This window comes from Anticarsia gemmatalis, chromosome 18 (genome assembly GCF_050436995.1).
Source record: "Anticarsia gemmatalis isolate Benzon Research Colony breed Stoneville strain chromosome 18, ilAntGemm2 primary, whole genome shotgun sequence".
In the NCBI taxonomy this organism is placed as follows: Eukaryota; Metazoa; Arthropoda; class Insecta; order Lepidoptera; family Erebidae; genus Anticarsia; species Anticarsia gemmatalis.
Genome location: NC_134762.1, coordinates 7,010,470 through 7,030,460, shown reverse-complemented (window position 1 = coordinate 7,030,460; position 19,991 = coordinate 7,010,470). Strand labels below are relative to the sequence as shown.

The following is a 19,991-nucleotide window of genomic DNA, read 5'->3' as shown; positions in this document are numbered from 1 at the left end:
TTTGAACCTAACGGATGTAAACTGTAAACAGTGTGTCCATAATTAATAATTTAGATCGATTTTTTTTACTTGATTAACGTTCGTATGTTGCAAAGTAAAGTCATGTTAGAAAAAAATATTTTTCCCAACAAAGACCTTGTCCTGACATGCCTTTAATTTGACATGATGATGAGCATGAAAGAACGATTTAAAAAGTGGGTCTTAGTGAATATAAATTTAAATTAAAGTTATAGGCAGTTTTTAAAATCTCGAATAAACTCCTGATACAATTTAAGCGTATATACAGGAGTTCGGCAGACTGCGAGTTAAGACTGACAGCCTGCAATACGAGTAGTGCAATTACTTCGACGTCCACTGAGCTCTTATTCATCACCTGCATCTGACGAATTCTTCATTTTACTGATAGGCTAGGACTAGGTTCACTTTGAAACATACGAAGGAAAATCTACATTCTAAAGTATTACCAAAGAGAGGATCTTCTTATGTGGGTTTTTCAGGTCCTTACCGTGTTAGAACAAGGCTCATCTGTTATGCAGTACACATGTCTGGCCTGATCCTACATAAGTTTGGCAGCTTTTAGGCTGACACCAACGATTCGTGTTTTAAATATCAAAGAGAAAATTGCGAAAGGGTTGATAAATCTACTATTTGACACTTAAGATTTTCTTCATTTATGGTTTAATAGCTAAAGTAGCTCTCGAGGGAAGACTACCTAGATTTTTTAAAGTAATACAGTTGCAAATACACTCACCGTAGGAAGGTATTAAACATGGCTTCTTTAATACGCATAACATTAGACTTTTAAGGCTATTTATTTTAAAAGGTATTTCAGTATCTGGCATATACTGTTTACCTGAGAACCACAGGACTACCACGTGGGCTCAAGCTACATACTTTTTAAAATATGACAAATAAAGACTTAGGTCTACAACCGCCATATTGTTTTCCGCAAAAGTACAAAAACAAAATGTCAACCACCCTTCGACCTCTGTATACAATATTAAAGTTAAACAATAAATTATTTGGGTAACTTTAGTTATTTATCTTCCGTTGAATCCTCAACTTTTTGCATATAAAAGTTTTTGAAAGGATAAAGGGAATAACACAATGAATACGAGATCAAATGTCGTAAAGACTTTCCGCGTTCAAAATAAGCAGAAGAATCTTTTTAAATGATTTAGTCGTCCGATAAAATGTTTAGAAATAGGAATCTAATCTCGGAAAAATCATCTAAACGATATATTCCACGAAAAATTGTTCACAAACTTATTTGTTGCCTATTTATATACTTACTCTTGGATTAGAGGTTTACCTTTGCCTTATACGAGTTCTAATTTCAGACGAAAGAGTACCCTAAAAAGGTAAATTGCGGCTCCCAGCAGAATCTCATAAGGTACACTCTGACAACATTTTAGCATCTAATTCCTACTTCTATGTGCTTATATGAGCCGTTTCGTTACGCAAGTGCGACCTTCGATTTCGACCGGTTTTTCTTATAAATTATGTATGTAAACAAAGTGTTAGCGTCGATGCACGGTGATCAGACAGTCATGTGATTGAGAACTGGATTCTAGATAACTTGCCAGGAAACTGAGCAAATGATCTTAATGCACGTCGTTTATCAATGCAATGCTTGTAGCGGTTGTTACTTGGTATTTTAGTTGAGGTAAGAAGATCGAGATTTATTGATAGGAAACAAAGTTTTCCTGATGATTCTTAAACTCTCTTAATTTTTTTTTTTATTCTCAAGCCTGGTACAGACAGACTCTTGAAATACATTTTCATGGCCCCCGAAAACGTACTGACACAATTCACCAAATTTTATAACATCAATATCATTTTTTTTTTAAGAATATCCTAATACTTTCACAAACTTGTGATTGGCTTTTCATGGCTTATTAATTGTTTATTTACAAAGTATTAGTAATTTAGTTACAACTAAAAACAACAGCATTTTCCGACAAACTTTTCAAACGCAGCCATTGAAAACACAAACATATCTCATTTGGCTAAGATTGCATCATATGTAACTGGCAGGCGGCTCATAAAACGAATAACATAGTATAATATCCTGTTATCAACCCCTGGGATCGGGAGAGATGGCCAGCTATGATAGGGATGAATTTTCCTTCCAACCAAGCAGATGTTTACCTTAGTGGTTTTATATATTACCTTTGTTGTGTGAAAAATATGAGCTATTTCTCACATCAGAATCTGAGTCCTTTATTTCTTCTTAAACATAGATGAAAAATTAGATGTATTAAATTTGTTTTGAGTTCATGACTGTGAGTACACTCTTCAAGACATACTATAGCAAAAACAATAAATTATCCGTAACAGTTTTATTTGATAGACGATTTTTAAATAACTAGGATTTTATGTAATAGTTTTCTTAAAAGTACCCCATTTTGAAGTGTTCTAACTTCTTTGTTGCCTTGATTTTTTTATATAGATATTAGATACTCACTTATAACTTAATTTAAGCTTCATACAAGAGGCTGCTTTTTCTAAATAAAGTGTTTACCCAGAGGTACATAATTTGCATTAAGCTAGTTCTTTCTTAATGTGAATCCATGTATGAAATTGGTTGAGCACGATAATTTAATCCTTTTAAATTTGCTCCTTTATCCTTTCAACTAATAAATAACCGTACTCGAAATAATCCTATTAGTTAAGAATTTGTAGACAATTTGTATGTAAATTATTAGGTTAATTTGTGTTTTGCTGTTTGGGGAAAATCAAAAACATCGTTGTTGATTGGACTTGCCAAAGTTAAGTAACCGATTTTGATGAAATTAAAGCTGGTACAGGTTGCAATACTTTATGAAGTTCTGAAAACACTAAGAAAAGTGGAAACCAAAGCTTACAAATAATCAAACTCAGATTCTAACCCACCGTGAAAAGATTTTTTTCTTAAGTAAAAATTACGAGGTAGTCTATAATATCACCCATCAATGTATTGAAATTTGACAAGTGGTTCTTCGTGTTCGAGTTCTTCGTGGACTAGGCTAGGTGCTATTCAAACACATGCTCTAGATGGACTACCTCTAAATTGCGATTATACTATGTAATATGCATAGGCCCAGGAAAGGTTGAAGAATTCAATTTTGTAAACAAACTGTAGAACATCGTCCAAGGTTTGAAGCAAATACGTCTAAAACCTTTTAAGGTCATTAACGCAAGCCCATAAATTTTAATGTACCGTGGTCGTTTTAATTGAAGCATCGCATGAAGTAATCGACTGATATAACAATTAAAACTCTTATCTCGTCGCCATATTGTCTACAAATAAACAGTAGAAGTAAACAATTATTTAATCACTGAAGGTCAGATTATAGAACTATTCATTTATTTACTGCCTCGTGGTAAAATCGAGCTCTTTATAAATCATCGAATAGAACCATGATAGTCTGACTTCCTCGACTTGAATACTAACAGAGGGTCTATATCTTAGGTTGCCTCGCATTAATTAACTATCGTAAAGCCTTCTCAAACTGATAAAATAGCACTCTATTTGTCTAAGTAAAATGTAGCGATACATACCAAAATTGCTCGGGATTCTATTACAACACTAAATGAATATTTGTAAGAGAAATCACATGTCACATCGTTTTAATCAGTTATTTTCTAACTAACTAACCCTGTAAAGATTTCCTTATTTGGATTGTAGAAATTTGATATTATCGAAGTTAGTTAATATTTACAATAGTGTCTCAACTATGGTCAAACGTTGTCAATACCTTCAGTCAACGTAGGCTTATGAAGTACGAAAACAAAAGCAAAGCATTGACCCCTTAGATGAGCTGCATTACATCACCATCACAATATGCCACGCCGAACCATATAGAAAAGCAAGAAAAAAACATTTTTCAATTCATTTCTAATAGGCCGAGTATCTAAAGCGGTGCTATTATAAACCAGTCTCTTTGTTTACTCACAATCAGTATGACCAGTGGGCGGTCACGTGTGTGCGATAAAAGTTCCATCAAATATATTAGCTGAACGAGCTGTGATAACAACTACTTTACGTTTGAATTAAAACAGGATCATACTCAGTATACGCTATGATATGATACGTCATAACGCTGGGTTGTGTTACGCTTCCTTATTTATCGTAGAAACATACTACGGTCACAAATTGGCAAATGTGACACGTGAACCTAAAATTGAAACACCATAAAGTTCAAAAGAAATATATTAGGGATATCTTAATTGAATAAAGAAAAAATCTTAGTTGTTTTTTATAGCTATACTTATTTAAAAGTGTATAATTAGCGTTCAATCTCTTTTTTAATAAACATGACTTTCTTATCTGTAGTTTACACACATTATCAGCACAGCATACTTTTATTTGGACCAACGTGTAACAGGATTACATAATAAAATTATCTTCGTAAATAAAGAGTTATCGCTCGAATAAATACATATTTCGGATACGTGTTATCTGAATAATATTAATATTTTAATAATTCGACGATTCGTAATAACTTTTCGCGTTCTCGCTGTCGTTATCAGGCCAGCCCTTTTGCTTTGTAATAGCGTGTGATAAATATGTTTTCGCTCATAAATATCAGACTACTTTATTTCTATTTATATCTCATATCATTTTACCTCAATTAGCATGGCGAACCGGATATTTTCAAGTTTTATAAACATGCTTTTAATTTATTTAAATTAAAGGAAGAATAGCCTACCATTACCCCAGTTCAGGTTTAAGGCTGAAGTATTTTCGGCCCAAATTAAAAAGGTGTCCATTATAAATATAACATTCTTGATATAAATTTAACCCATTTCTGTCCTACTGCCTTGCAAGGGTCTCCTCACGTATTGAAAGAGCCTGAGCTTAGAAAGAAAACACTCGTAATCTTCATACAAATATCCGCAGCATTAACAAAGAACATGTCTCAGATAAGGCAATTAGTCGATCCTACATATTTTTATAACTACACGTGTACAGTGTATCAAATAATATAATAGATATCTATTTTCGGCACTTTTACCATATCCATCAAGGTTTTAATACTTTTAACGTGTATGAAATATTAAATGAAGTTAACCACTGCTCTTAAATCGAGCTGTTTTAATATTACCAATTAAAAGAGGTTGCCAGTTTAATGGATTTTATATAGAGTCGATGGTCACGTTTATTCGGTCTAGTTACCTTGTCTATCATGCCTTTAGAAAACATATTATATGTATATTTTAAAGTGATATGATAGGGCGTAGTAGTCGTAACCAGCAGTCCTGTATAACAAGATGTATGGATGTGAATGAGGCAAGGTAAGTTTGTAAGAATAGTCCCAAGTGGTGTTCTTTGGTTTCTGCCTACATGTGTATGAGAAAAAAAACGTGATTTTATGTGTGTATGTGTGTATGATAGTGCTTTATAAATAGTTTGTCAAGATAAAAGAGGTTTATCAGATAGTATAAGATTGTAATCATCAATTTGCATATCGATTAAACAAGTAATTAGTCACATAATCACTGATAGTTGCGTAACCAATGATAACATGATAATTGATATCCGTACTCGTGAAAAATATCCGGGTGTAACGGCGGGAAAAAAAGTATAGACTATATTCGTTGGTAGGTTAATAAATCAAAGGGACAGATAAAAAAAAACACGGCTTTTTAATCAGTTACCATATCAAGCACTATGGAGAACCAAAATGTCTTATGTATGAAAAAACTACACCTCATAGAGCGTCGAATACAAAGATTGAAACACTTTTCATCCCATTTATCATACTATCCGATGTCATGCCAATTTGCAAATGTGTCTCTCCACAACCAACTCTATTTTTGAATTTCCCAACATTCCAACTAGCATTTCATGGTTTGAACAGTGCTGCCAACATTATGACGAAATTATTTTATTTACAGGAAGTGCAGACTCCATAAACTGCTAATTAATAGCCAATTACATTTCGTTTTGATATAAATTACGTTATTTGTGTAATTTTCAACAACATTTCATGTTGTAATGTGATAAGTTTATGTTTCTATCTCTAATATTAAAGCAGCAAGAGTTAAAAGAAAGATGAAGTAGTCATTAATTTTGTATATATGTTACTGTAAAAGCCCGGACTGTGGTAAATCCTAAGATTTTCCGGTAAAACCTAAGATTTACCAATTCTCAATGGTAAAAGTCCGAACAATTCTTTTATTTCGAACTTTTACCGCTATTCACTTGATAGATCTTAGGATTTTTATAATCACAAGGTAAAAGTTGATAATGTCATGTCATAACGTGTTATAAAGAAGAAATTCTGGGCAAACCAACATGGGTAGATTAGGTTAGAAGGCTAAGGTGGGAGCGAGCGAAGCGAAGCTCCCACCTTAGCCTTCGTGGTTATTTTTTTAAACCACCCGGAAGGAGGAGCCCCGCGAAGCGGGGCTCCGGCGACATCTCGACATTATCAAGTGAATAGAGGTAAAAGTTCGAAATAAAAGTATTCTTCGGACTTTTACCATTGAGAGTTGGTAAGTCTTAGGTTTTGCCAGAAAATCTTAGGATTTACCGCAGTTCTGGCTTTTACAGTAACATACACATGCAACGATTACAATTTCAAAGTATAAAGTGTACATTGTTTCACAACACTAACGAATTTGGAGACAAACAAAAATTTATAAAAAAAAACTATTTAAAAATATGAGACGTTTAAAAAAAGTAATTTAATACGTTAACTATCACAAGTGCAATCTGCCCTGGCCCTCGTTTTAATGGACCTGCACATAAATAATTGATAATAAATAATTTATTAGTACGATACGCAATAAATAGTACCTAAATAATAGTTAAATCATACTGAATATAAAATGGCTATATGAAAACTAAAAAAAAGCCATACTACGTAGATCAATTACAGCTACAAAGGTCATAGTAAAAGAATTCAATTACAAACAAGACGATTGCATTTTTATTCTTGCTTGTAAAAAAAAAAGTACCTAAGTCAATAAAACGTACTCTAAACCAAACCTTATCTAGAAATACACCTACGTCAACACTTCGTAGACAACCCCGAGACACAGACGACATCATTCATGTCTAAAATCTTAACTTGTATTCTCTCATTCGTAAAGTTATTCAACCGGGGTCAACGCCTCCCGAAATAACAGCAAACAAAGGTTTATTCATTGATTTATCTATTTTTAGAACACCAATATATTTCATGGAAACAACCACTGATAAATAAATATGATGGATGAGAGTATTTTAACGCTTTGATTCAGAACATTTGCGATGACCGATTGCAACTGGGATATTCGAGAATATTTATTAAGATGCTGCAATTAGATTGCTTTTGTACCATACTTATCTTACTTGTATACATACAATCAGGGGTAAGAAAACCCATAGATTAGGGATTTCTTTTTGTAAATTATTTAAAATTAGCAGATTAAGATGTTTAAAAAAGTACTTACTAATTTGGCAGCTTATCAAAGTAATTCTAGGTTAATGCAAAAAACATATCCATGTATTTTACAATTATGAACAATATGAACCTATGCCATACAAAATCACGAGGATAATATCTGTATATAAAAATCCTCGAGTTAAACCCTCTAGGGCTACATTACGTAATATTAGCGTTCCAAGTACTTTCCCAACTCGTTCTGAACTTTTTCTTGAAGGTCAATGAAGGCGTAATTAGAAAACAAAGTTTATACTTGACCCAAATTAATATTATTTGAAGTAACAAACGAGTTTAGGAACTTTTTATTTGCTTGTGAAAACGAAGCATAGGATTTATGTTGATTGTAATAAAGTCTGATGAGATGTATGGATGTGAATAAAGCAAAATAATTTTGTACAGAGGAGTGGTGTTATCTGGTCTCTGCCTTCCCATGTACATTGTACAGTAAATTCTAAAATAACATTCATTTAAGAATGCTACATTGAAAAGGTTATTTCGCAAAAATATTGTATCAGTTCGTTAGGCTATTAAATAACAATAATCTTATAATCTGGATCACTACAAGACTAAATGCATAATCAAGTGCGTGATATCACGTAAAATGAACGATAAAACATATGATTTATGTATTAGTAAGCTACTTATCGAATTACAATCAGAAAAAAAGTGCGTTCAATTTTTTATTATTTCTATCTAATCTGTGCTGCGAATTCTAATCTTTTGTTTCAGAACGAATGCATTCTGAGGAATTTAAAAAATGAAATGTCAAAATTAGCATAGGGTAAAAAGCCCTGTTACTGATATTACTAGTATATAACAAAGTGAATTATGTTTTTAATTTTGTAAATAGTTGCTAAAACATGTAGTAAAATTGTAATGTGTATCAGAGTATATCTGCGAAAAAGTTTCTTGACCGTTGCGTGCAAGTTCAAAAATTCCACGCAAAATTAAATGACTCGTATTTCGTCGGTAAGCGCTGGGCGGGCACCCTATCATTATTTAGTGCACGTTTTTGTGTCCATATTATATGATGAACCTGTTTGCAGTTAGTACTTCACGCTAAAACTTTAAGGAAAAAATTAAGTATGTGTTTCAAAATTTTCCTTTAAAAGAGATAAGAAGAGAGAAATGTTCATTTTGATATTGATTTTTGAACTCAATGAGAAATTTCCTTATATGGAACTTGTTAAGTCGACTACAGTGTTGACCAAAGCCAAAATTGTTACCAGATATCACTACATAGTATAAACCAAAGTCGCTTTCCGCGTCTGTCCATGTGTCTGTAGATATTATAAGTATGCTTAGATCTTTAAAACCACGCAACGGATTTTGATGCGATTTTTTTTAATAGATAGGGCGTTTCAAGCCAATGTTTTATGCGTAACAGATCTGAAGGTTTTTTTTTTATAAAATAACTGTGTTAACCGGGCGAAGCCCGGACTGGCCCCTAGTAATATAGAATACATTATGCATATCGTTTATTATTTCCCTTGTGACAACCGCCTGCCGCAGATCACCATTCACAAGACAATTGGAATCTGGCACGCATGTACTAACTCCATTTTATATGCTCATCCCGTCGTACAGCAGTCTTTCGCAAGCATATGCGTCTGCGCATCGGATTCTGTCAGCGTCTCGTCCTTATAACAAATGGCAAGGGCTTTGATGTATAGCAGGTAGCATGACTACATCATTGTCATTCAAGGCGGGTGTCGTGTTATTATTATTAATGAAGGTTTGATACTTTATAATATAGTTGCACGTTGCAGTACTGATTGCAGAAATGATAAAAAATGGAAGAGACTTCGTTTCATACAAATATAGATTATGTTAAAGATTTTTTGATAGTTAACCAGATGGAATTAAATAAATTTCGTTTAGTATGCTTTAAGCCTTTTTTGTAAAGTTTTCCATGACTCATGTGATCAATGAACATAATTCATTTAGGAAGGAACAACAACAAATTAATTCAGCGGACGCTAGATTACCATAAAGTTCATCAAAAATAAACAAATAAAATATGAATGATTACCATATTTTAAAAACACTTCCTTTTGCGGTTGAACAAACAAGAGCGTTTGATAGTCACGGATTATAAATAATAAATATCATTAAGTTTTCAATCCACCTTGAAGCTTATCCATTTCATCTTCTTTCGTTATGAGAAAGACCTTTATCCAGCAGCAGGACAGTACGAAAATGAATCAAGCGTATTTGCTATCCGTTAAAAGGCCCAAAATTCTGTTAAACTTTAACAGAACTTTTGACCTTCAAAGGATTCAACATTTTATTGACTTGGCTTAACGATCATCACAAACCTATAATACAATTCACTCTGAATGTGCTTAAAGTAATAGCTATACTTTCCAGCCTTTACTTGAATCTAAATCGGCAGTCTTTAAACGAATGCCACTATTAGCGCCGTTGTTTCCGACCAATGAACCATTTTTATCGCAATAGTACTCAACATAGCGACTAAATGACTAACTAGGCGACACGTGACATCGCACGTGGATGCCCACATTGCCTACATTGCGTGTATCGCGAATAATAACTGAGTACTTAGCTTCCGCACAAAGCGTCCTATTAATATGCAGATCGTTTGTAATATGACACTAACATACTTTGGCTCTGTCAACAATAAATAAAAATTATAGCAATTCTGATGTCTTTGTTTTGAAAAACGTGCTCGTAGACAGGGAGCAATATGGTACACGTCTAATAGTTGAATGACGATCAATGGAATTTCAAAAATAGTACTTATTTAACAGTTTGTCGTTTTCTGTACATACGAACGTAGATTTTTATTGTTTAATAGTATTTTTATTTTATTTGAAATAATGCCTTTTTGATATTTATATCTCTATAATTTAATGAGCGAGTTGTTCTAGACCAAGAAAAAAATGCGATTAATTTTACGACTTAACAATTCCAGACTGCGTGAATTATCAAAATAACCTTTTTGACTTTAACTATTCGTTACTACAATAAACGATAAGCCAATTTATACTTGCAACAATAAAAACTGAGTTATTAAATATGTATACTTTTTCGGTAAATGTTGCGGCATCGTTCAATTTATGCGTTCGACGGCACCATAGAAAAAATACTTCAAAGTTTTTGCTCTCAGACGACCTCACAAACCTGTCTGGGTCGGGTTCCTTTCACCGGGGTGTTTTCCTCCAAATATAACAAGGAAAAAAGTTATTACGACCATCTTGGCTGTATAAAATAAGAAAGAAAGCGATAAAACTTAAAAGGCTGGCGGAACAAAAGGGCTCTTTATTATTTTAGCTTCGTGAAACAATTAAAAAGTTTTTATAACAAAGACAAATAACATTGTAAAACAATACAATATTAAAATATAGGGATATAATCAATAACGCTGTTCGCCTACTTATATAAAAGTGGAAAACAAGCCAAGTTTATCGATGTGTAACAATAAAATCTGAGTAATCAAAATCCCTCATTAAATAAATAGGTAATTTTGAGTCGAAGTATGTGTAATTCAGGGAAAAGACCCTGAAATTCTGAATTCAGGGAAATTATAAGACGCAGAAAACAATATTATTAGAGTATTCTAATTTAAGAGGAAAATCATGGCCAACCAACTCAGAAACTATTTCAATAAATTTCTTTAAAATTAAATGCGCACTAACTACTGTCGTTATTTGAAAATGAATGAATTTATTACTTAATACATTAGCATTAACCATTTTATGCATTTCCCTGTTGCCAACAAACGTCACAATTATATTATAATATGTTTGCTGTCACACAATTCGAAATATCCGAAGTGACAAGAATTGATGAAACATCAATTACAATTGGATGTGCCAAATAGATGAATAACGGCCAGACAGACGCTCAATTTTGGCGCCCTGACATGATAAAAATAGTACAGCGTACCTATTACAATATTACATACGAAGGCACGTGTGAAATGTCCAACAAAGTCTACTAAATTATATAATTTAGTTATGCTAATATGGTAGGAGTACCAAAATCTTGTTTATTGTAAAATATATTTATGAACTAATGTTTAAATAAATGCAATGAAAGAACATACATCTCATCTTGTCTGTCAACACACTGCAACAGCCAATTTATTTCAAGAATTGACATAGGTACACTCTCTATATTTCAATTTATTGATTTGTAGACAGGACATCACTTTAAATGGATGCATCACCCTATTTAGGTATATGGAAATAATAGCTATTAATAAAGGAAAGTGCAGCTGCTGCATAATACGATAAGATAAGCAAAGAGTTTAGATCGTAATCTTATCAAAGATTTCAATGAAACATCAAAAGCAATCAATGGAAAGAAACCTGTTTCGAGTGTAAACACTTTGATCAAATGTCTCACTTGTTTTGATCATAAATATCGCAATAAATATATCAATCGTTCCTAACATTTTAAGATACATATCTATGAATGAAATAAGAAAAAGCTGTAAATATTTACATACAGCTATTAACACCGTTACACTATTGAAAATAGGCACCTTGCGATTGACCCATTTTATAGGTTTTCTTGTTCTAGACGAGTTTCATGACGAGTTCAATGACACTACAGTTTTCGTAGATTTTATTCAACAGTAGCAACTCAATTGAAGAAGGAATGATACAACAAACGTCGTATTTTATAACGGGAAATGTAATATTATTTATAACGTATTTTAGTCCCAAAACTTATTAAAATTTCAACCTTGATCATCCGACAACAGTTTTACGAGGTGCCGGCTATTGCACATAAAACATATGTTTTCCTATTTATAGAATACGTGTGGCAAGCGACATGGCACATTGGCATCAATTTGGACGTCTTTAAATAACTAATGGAAACTCATTTGAATATTCATAGTTAATTGTTTACGATAGATAAATAAGTCACGAAACATTTAGTCAATTACGAACATATAGGAACGTGGTATGTACAAATTAATAGTAATGACTAGAAGTTTTCACAGTTCTTATTAGTACCTATTATATGTATATTAAAATCATAGTATCTTCCAACACAGAACAAAACATTTAATAATACATTCAGCATAATATACAGCTCCTACGTAAAAAAACGTCAGGGCTTATAACATCCGAAGAATTTAAACGTAACGACTTCTGAAATAATAAAACAATATATTTCTTGAAGAACTCACCTTTCCTGCGACCAAATGGACCACAAAACGAATTTCCTTTTCCGATAATATTGTCGTCAATGCATCTTATCAATTTGGCAACGTCCTCCGACTTGTTCTCGTGGGAGACACCCCCCCATCTCGAAGGCAAGTCCTCTTGCATGGATTCAGATTTTCCTTTAGTACCTCTCGACTTTTTCAAAACACTTGTCATTATTAACACATAACACAATTTATAAAATTATAATTCAAAACACAACACTTTTTTGTTTATATAATTTTTCAAAACACTAAAAAAATACGTGTGTAAATACGGTTTTCTACGCACATGCAATACGGATTTTCCGCGGCGAGTGATATGACCTCATTCGATCGCGGTGTGGCGCGCACTGACTTGCTCGAGCCACTGCCGGCTGACTGGCGGTACGCGTCGTAAGCCGACAATTGTGTCGCACACCTCATGTTGTCCGCAGTCCGTGTTGCTAGCCGCAAAATTTATTCTACTATCATTTAATTTTATGGTATGTTTTTCTAAATGGTAATAAATTAAATTTAATATTTTTTACACAAGAACTAGTGTTTATTCAGTAGATTACACAGTACTATGATGTGTAGAAAAATCTACTGACAATATTAATAGGACGTAAAAGACTCTATAAAATCACACTAGGAACTAAAAACACGTAAAAACTTACATACAATAACCCGCTCTTATCTTTAATTTAATACCCTTCGCCTCTTTCAGAACTGTAAGAATACAAATAGATAGTTTAAGACCTTTCTAACGCGAAACCCTTGCCTAGTACAGCCCAGTAGTAAGAGTAAAACTTTTACACCAAAATAATTCATGAATAGGACTTCTAAACAAAATATTGTTCTAAAATAATATGTTCAAAGTTCGTTCCTATCGTTTCCTATGTAAAGGTATATTTTTGCACTTAGTCCAAAATCTATATAATCATTTAGCATCAACATTAAACAGCATTTTAAACTGTACATTTTTTCATGAAAATCATGAATTTCAGTATCATAAGCGATTTTATCCCTAACTCTCCGAATTTATTTAGGTACGTTTAACTTAAGCTCGGTTACGTATGTTAGCGTAAAACTTGGATAGCAGTAAAATATTTCGTAGCAAATTACATAACATAGGCATAAAACGACCGCCTTACGAGACCTAATTTTCTTACCAACCAGCAACAAGTACAGCTGTTAAATCAATCTAGACAACGGTTGCCATAGCAACGCATTTTGTTAATTCGTTCACTAGCGTTTTGTATTACAATTTTTGTGTTCGCGAGTTTTGGGTTTATTTCGATATCTTGTTGTAAAAATGATGAAATTGCAGATTTCTAATGAGCGCGATAGGAAGGAGGCTCAGAATAGGGAGAGGAGGAGACAATGTGAGCTTGAGAGGAGGAATAGAATCTTCAATGCTAGGAACAGGAAGATTGGCGTAAGTATCAGTCAATCTTTTTCTAACGTTGGATCTTTGAATTCTATTTATTTTCTTCAAATTAACGCACTGTAAGCAGTTCATTTCGAGATAAGCATATTTCGAAATATTTCAGATTCTAAAAAGTTGCTTTATAACAGCCGAATTTGACTTAATGTGATGAATAAATTGTTTCACTACAAGGACTTCCATCTACAAAGAAATCAGTCAATGTAATGCGTAACAAGAGCCCTAATAGATTTTCTTTAGATATAAATATTTGAGATTGTTAGTAATCCGATGTAAAATTTCCACAGGTAGATGTCCCGTTCCTGGAACGTCAAGTTGCGGAGAAGCGAGCTGAACGTGATGAACAAACTCGTAAGGACTTGGCCTTCGCCGCACAGATGATCAAAGACAGCAACCTTGCTGTGGTGCTCGAAGCGAGAGAGAAAGAGGTACAGCTATTAAAAACTTTTTGCTATAGTTGACTAGACATGTATTTTGCAAGTAATCGCGTAATAACACCTTCTCATTTCGTAAGTAAAACCTCTTGATTATAGAAACTTTTAATATCAAAATGCCCTCTAAATTACGGCTATTTTTATTTAACTTGTCTATGTTTTATGAAGTAATTTAATTTTAGAAATGTCGGTGAGGACTTCACCACCATATTGTTACGTAACAAATATGTGGACCGGAATAATCCTACTTTCAATGACAACCAACTCAAACTCAAAAGCATTGACCTTAGAGGTCCTCGAAAAGATTGATCGACGAAACCTTTCCCTCCCAAATGATGGAAGATGTCTTACCAATACTACCAATCAATTATCCTCGTGTCAAACTTGTTTTTAGGAGCGTCGTCGCATCGGCGAAGAGATCGACAGCTTCCGTCAAAGGTTCCAGCGGTTTGAAGACAGGAGGGAGTATGACCTGAATGACCCTGAAGTGTTGAAGAAACAGCTGCCTCCGAGGGCCGGCGATGGAGCGCCTGTTGGAATGTCTAGTGCGCAGAAGTAAGTCACCTGTAATAAACTACTCTCTTTTTTTTTTCTTTTTTAAAAAGACAACTTTAGCACTAAGAATTGCTCTTGTGTCGCGGGGACTTTTACAAACATACAAGCAACGGACGCAAAGCACAACCAGACCCGAAACAATTATTTGTGGATCGCACAGATAATTGTCCCGCGTGGGAATCGAACCCACGATCTCCCGGTGCAATGGTTACGGTGTGGAGACCTAAACCACTGCGCCACGGAGGCAGTCAAACTCTATTTTACAACTTATAAACTATTTTATAACTTTTAAAACGGCCATGGAGACTATTGGGTTTCCTCATTAGATGGTGCTACACAGGGTTAGTGGTCGACCTATTCCCGTTAAGGGCGTGTAGTTTACATAATTTCGGATTGATTTGTCGTTGACACTTTAACTTGACGGCAACGAAGGTACAGTCAACTTGGGTAACTTTGAATCATTTGGGTAACATTGACAGTGGGAATGTGAACTAGTTTCGATTATTTTTTCATTATTTTTACAGTTTGCAAACCTCCTATATTTCAGTGACCATGAACTTGGTTTTACGTGAAACTGTTATAAGGATTCAGTAGTAAGTTAATATCTTATGTAGTAAGATAATGCGAACGTTAACCTGTTGTATAAATACTCACAAGATTCTACTTCATCAGATTAACTAAGGGCAATGTCTTTCCCACAACGTATGGCTTCCGTATTCAAGTATACAATACGTATTTTTACTAATAATAGCCGTTAAATACTGATTTGAAAAAAAAAACACTTGAGTGAGTAAGAGCTTTAAATGAAAATAACTACTAAAAAAATATCTCTAAATGAATCCTCAACAGTGTTAAGTTATCATCGAATGGGTAAAATCGAATTTTGTAGTGTTCTTTAGTCTCGTCCACACTCGAGAAAAAAGGACGTGATTTTATACATGTACCGATGTAGATACGCATTCACTCTTAATAAATAAAAAAATACTCATAAATAAATAAAAAAATGTACCTACATAAATCATGATTTATAATGCAGTTCATTTAAATAAGAATGTTTCTCTACAAAGTAAGCATTATGTAAAGGATTTATTGTACCTATCTACATTTTGCTCTCACTACCAGGCACATAAATTAATTACTGCGCAACGCAGACACACGGGCACAAATTAGATTTCCACATCTACGTGGAAAATAAAACTTCGTTATCGGGATCAAAACGAGAGTTATTGATATTTGATCTAATAAATATCCTGTGAGAGAAATATACCCATGTACTTACATAATATGTTACGCGGGATTTGTCTCAGTCTATTTAAGAGAAGGTTACATAGATACCTCAGACCATATTCTTTGTAAATTGAACTTTTTAAATTACAGAAAATACCATAGTACCTCTACCTAGTATGTTATGTATCTTTCCCTTATTTTACCGAAACAAAACAATGTCATATAACGCCGCCATACGTTTTCGAAATGCATAACGTAATTTAATCTTTTCACATATCTTTCATGCAGATTTGAGGGTGAGGACTTGGATTACGAAGAGCGCAAGAAAATAATGGCAGCGCAGAAGAATTCTTGGTTGGAGCAACAAGTCCAAGAGCGGAAAGCGGCCCAGGAGGAGAGGAAGAAAGCAGAGGCTGCTTACATGGTACTTAACTCACTGTATTTATTAACCACAGAAAGCACTCATAGAGAGTCACTCATAACTCTCTGGTGGGAAAAGGATCAGTGGGTTAAGCATCCTTTAGCACGGACATTCCATCGTGTCCGTGCTCCGGAGGATACGCAAAAGTCTGTCGCAGTTGTTTTCAGTTAGGATAACAGTCGTTTAGCCATACCAAAGACTGTCAAGCGGCTTAAACAACTTTGATACTTCATATGTTGACCACCAACCATTGGATCCGAACTCAAAGAGGAAACTTAAAAGTAGCGGCTTTTTGTACTTCACCTTCTAGTTTTCTCGCATTTTCAGATGGCAATAAAAGCTCGCGACGCCCGCGCTAGTGAACTAGACAAAATGGAGCGCGAGTGTCGTTACAGACTTGGACAAGCCAACTTGAGATACAATGAGGCCTTGGTAAGTTAAAAAGGAGACCGAATATTATGTCTTCTATACATCATTGCATGAAAACAGTTTTACATAAGGTAGGGTTATGGTAGGATTCATACCTCATCGATCATCCGAATAACCTGCTAAGTAGCTACATCAGTGCCATAAATAAGACCAGTTTCACAGGTTATGAATAAGTGTCAGGTAACCTATGTATCTACTAGATAAAGATTTCGACAGTCATGATATCTAATCCTTATCTATCTAAAGGCGCTAAAACCGGGCGCTACTGATTTTAATTCTCTCGATATAAAATCCATAGCGATATTGTGTGCGGAGTTACAACTAACTACATTCTTCCTGGAAGCTGACTGTGTAAAGAATTAATTTACTTCGCAACTACTTAGATTGTTTTCCGATGAGTTTGTGCCTTGCAGCGGAAAAACGAAGTATTATTTTACCGTTGTTTATTTGAGAAAGAAGCTAGTCAATTGAAAAGTAATAAATTGTGTTCCGATACTTTGTATAACGAGGGGTGAAGGCAAAGAAGTATATTTCATACCTACATCTCCGCTTGCGACTGCGTTCCTCTGTTAAAAAACAAATAATGTCAACAGTAGGTAGGTATAATCCTTGTGAATTCAATGAGTGGATAGTTAGGCTGTTATTCTGATAGTTAAAAATAAATCAAATAATATGCGTTTTGGGATTAAAACTCCATTTCACCTAGCGGTCACAAATTACCGTTTAATAACATTATTATTCTTTGGCTGGCTAATAACATCGTAGTTACATGAAATCTTTTTATAAGTAATTAATTTTGCATTTCTCCTAATGAATACAAGAATTTCCAGTATCTACACTATCCGTAGTTAACTTGACTTGTTTCTTTCACCCAGGCTGCCGAGAAGACCCAGCTGGATCAAATAATGAAGGAGCAAGAGGAAGCGGACAACACAGCCGAGATGTACAACAATCTGACATCGGACATGCTCACTGAGAACCCCGATGTGGCCAAGAGTTCGCTCGGCAAAAACAGGTTTGTCTTTCTTATTGAAGAAAAAAACTGGGAGCGAAGTGGGCTTCGATTTATTGTAGCAGTAATTTTATAACGTAGATTTTAAGTTCTGAACCGTTGTGTATATTGCATATATTACGAGGTCTCGGGTGCGATTCCCGGTTTCGGCAAAGTGCGCATATTTTTAATTTCTGCTAGAATATCTCATTAGTAGCTCCGAGTATGGTAACGTGGCTATTATAGATGTCGTAGTCCACATTTAATGTTATTGAGCTAATAATATTCCATATTTTGCAGAGCCATCGGTTTCATGTACAAGGGTATGAACCAAGAGGAACAGAAGAAATTTTACGCCGCGCAGAAGGATCAAATGGCCGCTGCAAAGGTACGGCAAAACCACTTTCGTTTCCTTGAAATCCCTTGATATATCTCAAGATCTTCGATATGTTCTTAACCGACTTCAAGAAATAGGAGGACGTGCTCACTATTCTTTGTGTCATGCATCAACCTAAGTTTTGATAATTTTCTTAGAGGGTACTAGTGTAATTAAAGACCTATTGATGTCATAAAATTTCGAACGGAACTAATACTAATAAGTGCCTATCAATTTACGACAGGCTAAACGCGAGGCTGAAGAGAAAATGGAAGCCGAATGGCAGGCGCTCGCTAAATCTATTCAGCGAGAAGTTGCTCGCCAGGATATCGCTGACCAACGCAAGAGAAGGTAAAGCTTTGTATAAAAATAACTTACCTGGGTTGGTACATACCTAGAACACTGTTATTTTTGTAAGAAGTTTAGTAATTTATATCTCACCAATATATTAATTGTTACCGACAGTGGAATTCCGTATAAATTAAGTTGAAGTACTAGAGCTTACACTCTCAGTCTCTAACGATCAAACAGCTACCTTCCCAAACATTAAAAGGACAAACATATTTCCATTTTCTAATCGTATTGGTGAATTTTCTAAAAAGGCTTTCACATATTCACCTTATTCCAATAAGTTGATTAGGCCTTTCAATCAACCGTCAGTTGTCACCAATATCCCCAAAGCAAGTAATAACATTATTTAAGCAATTTATCTTCAGCTAAGATATTTCAACAGGGAGATAGCCCGTCAGCTGATGGAAGAGAATCAACTCCTGGCGCTGCAGCAGAAAGAACGAGAAAAGTACTTCAAAGAAGTGGTCTACAACAACACACCCACAGACCTGTACTACTCACAGTTCAACACCACTACCAGATAAATGGGGTCATGTGCTACTCAGTTATATGGGGTCATTAATATTGCACTTACGGGGGTCATTTTATATCCCTTTAGGTAATAGTCTGTTTTATTGCTTTTGCTTCTGGTATTTTTTGCATGAATTTGTGAATTTTTGTAGCTTAATTACTGCAATAATATACAGTTTTGAATGCCAAAAATAAGTCGAATTAAACTATTTTTAAAGACTTGTTGTAACGCTTTATAAGTCAAGCATGAAATATCAAGTCGTTCTTGAGTGTAACTAAAATATTCGACTATGGTGTTTATAAGAGTATTAGAATGTAGCATAATATAATTGGGTTTTGGGGTCAACTAGCACCATTTCTAGGGTTTATGATACCATTATTCGTTTATGGTTAAAGTGTGTATGTTAGAATAATTCATAATTATTTGTATTTCGTGGTTTGCATAACGTTTCATGTTATCCAAATTGCACCATTGAATAGACAAATTCACTGCCATGCAGTTTTGCTAGAAATATAAAAGAAGAATTATGGATCAGTCATTATAAAATGTCTTCTTAAAACTTATTAGCAATTATTTATCACTTTTACATTTGTTATTTAATTAATAAACGTGTTTTGTACTTCTATCTCTTGGTTTCCTATACCCTGAGTAGATTGTTAAACACATGTCA

General features: G+C 34.2%; 2 protein-coding genes across 5 annotated transcripts in view; one reads left to right on the top strand and one right to left on the bottom strand.

The window, feature by feature from the left end:
* Window positions 1–13,005, bottom strand: part of LOC142980661 (uncharacterized) — a 119,259-nt gene extending 106,254 nt beyond the window's left edge. For all 4 annotated transcript variants that reach the window (XM_076126171.1, XM_076126169.1, XM_076126172.1 and 1 more), the window contains exon 1: window positions 12,583–13,005. In XM_076126171.1, coding sequence (XP_075982286.1) covers window positions 12,583–12,775 — 193 coding nt within the window. In that variant the 5' untranslated portion in view covers window positions 12,776–13,005. The remainder of the gene's footprint in view (window positions 1–12,582) is intronic.
* Window positions 13,006–13,806: 801 nt separating this feature from the next.
* Window positions 13,807–19,946, top strand: LOC142980589 (RIB43A-like with coiled-coils protein 2). The gene is made up of 9 exons (XM_076126052.1): window positions 13,807–14,017; window positions 14,314–14,454; window positions 14,855–15,015; window positions 16,531–16,666; window positions 16,991–17,095; window positions 17,968–18,107; window positions 18,384–18,471; window positions 18,704–18,810; window positions 19,193–19,946. The coding sequence occupies exons 1-9, from the start codon at window positions 13,895–13,897 to the stop codon at window positions 19,332–19,334; spliced, it is 1,143 nt and encodes a 380-aa protein (XP_075982167.1). The 5' UTR covers window positions 13,807–13,894; the 3' UTR covers window positions 19,335–19,946.
* Window positions 19,947–19,991: the final 45 nt, after the last annotated feature.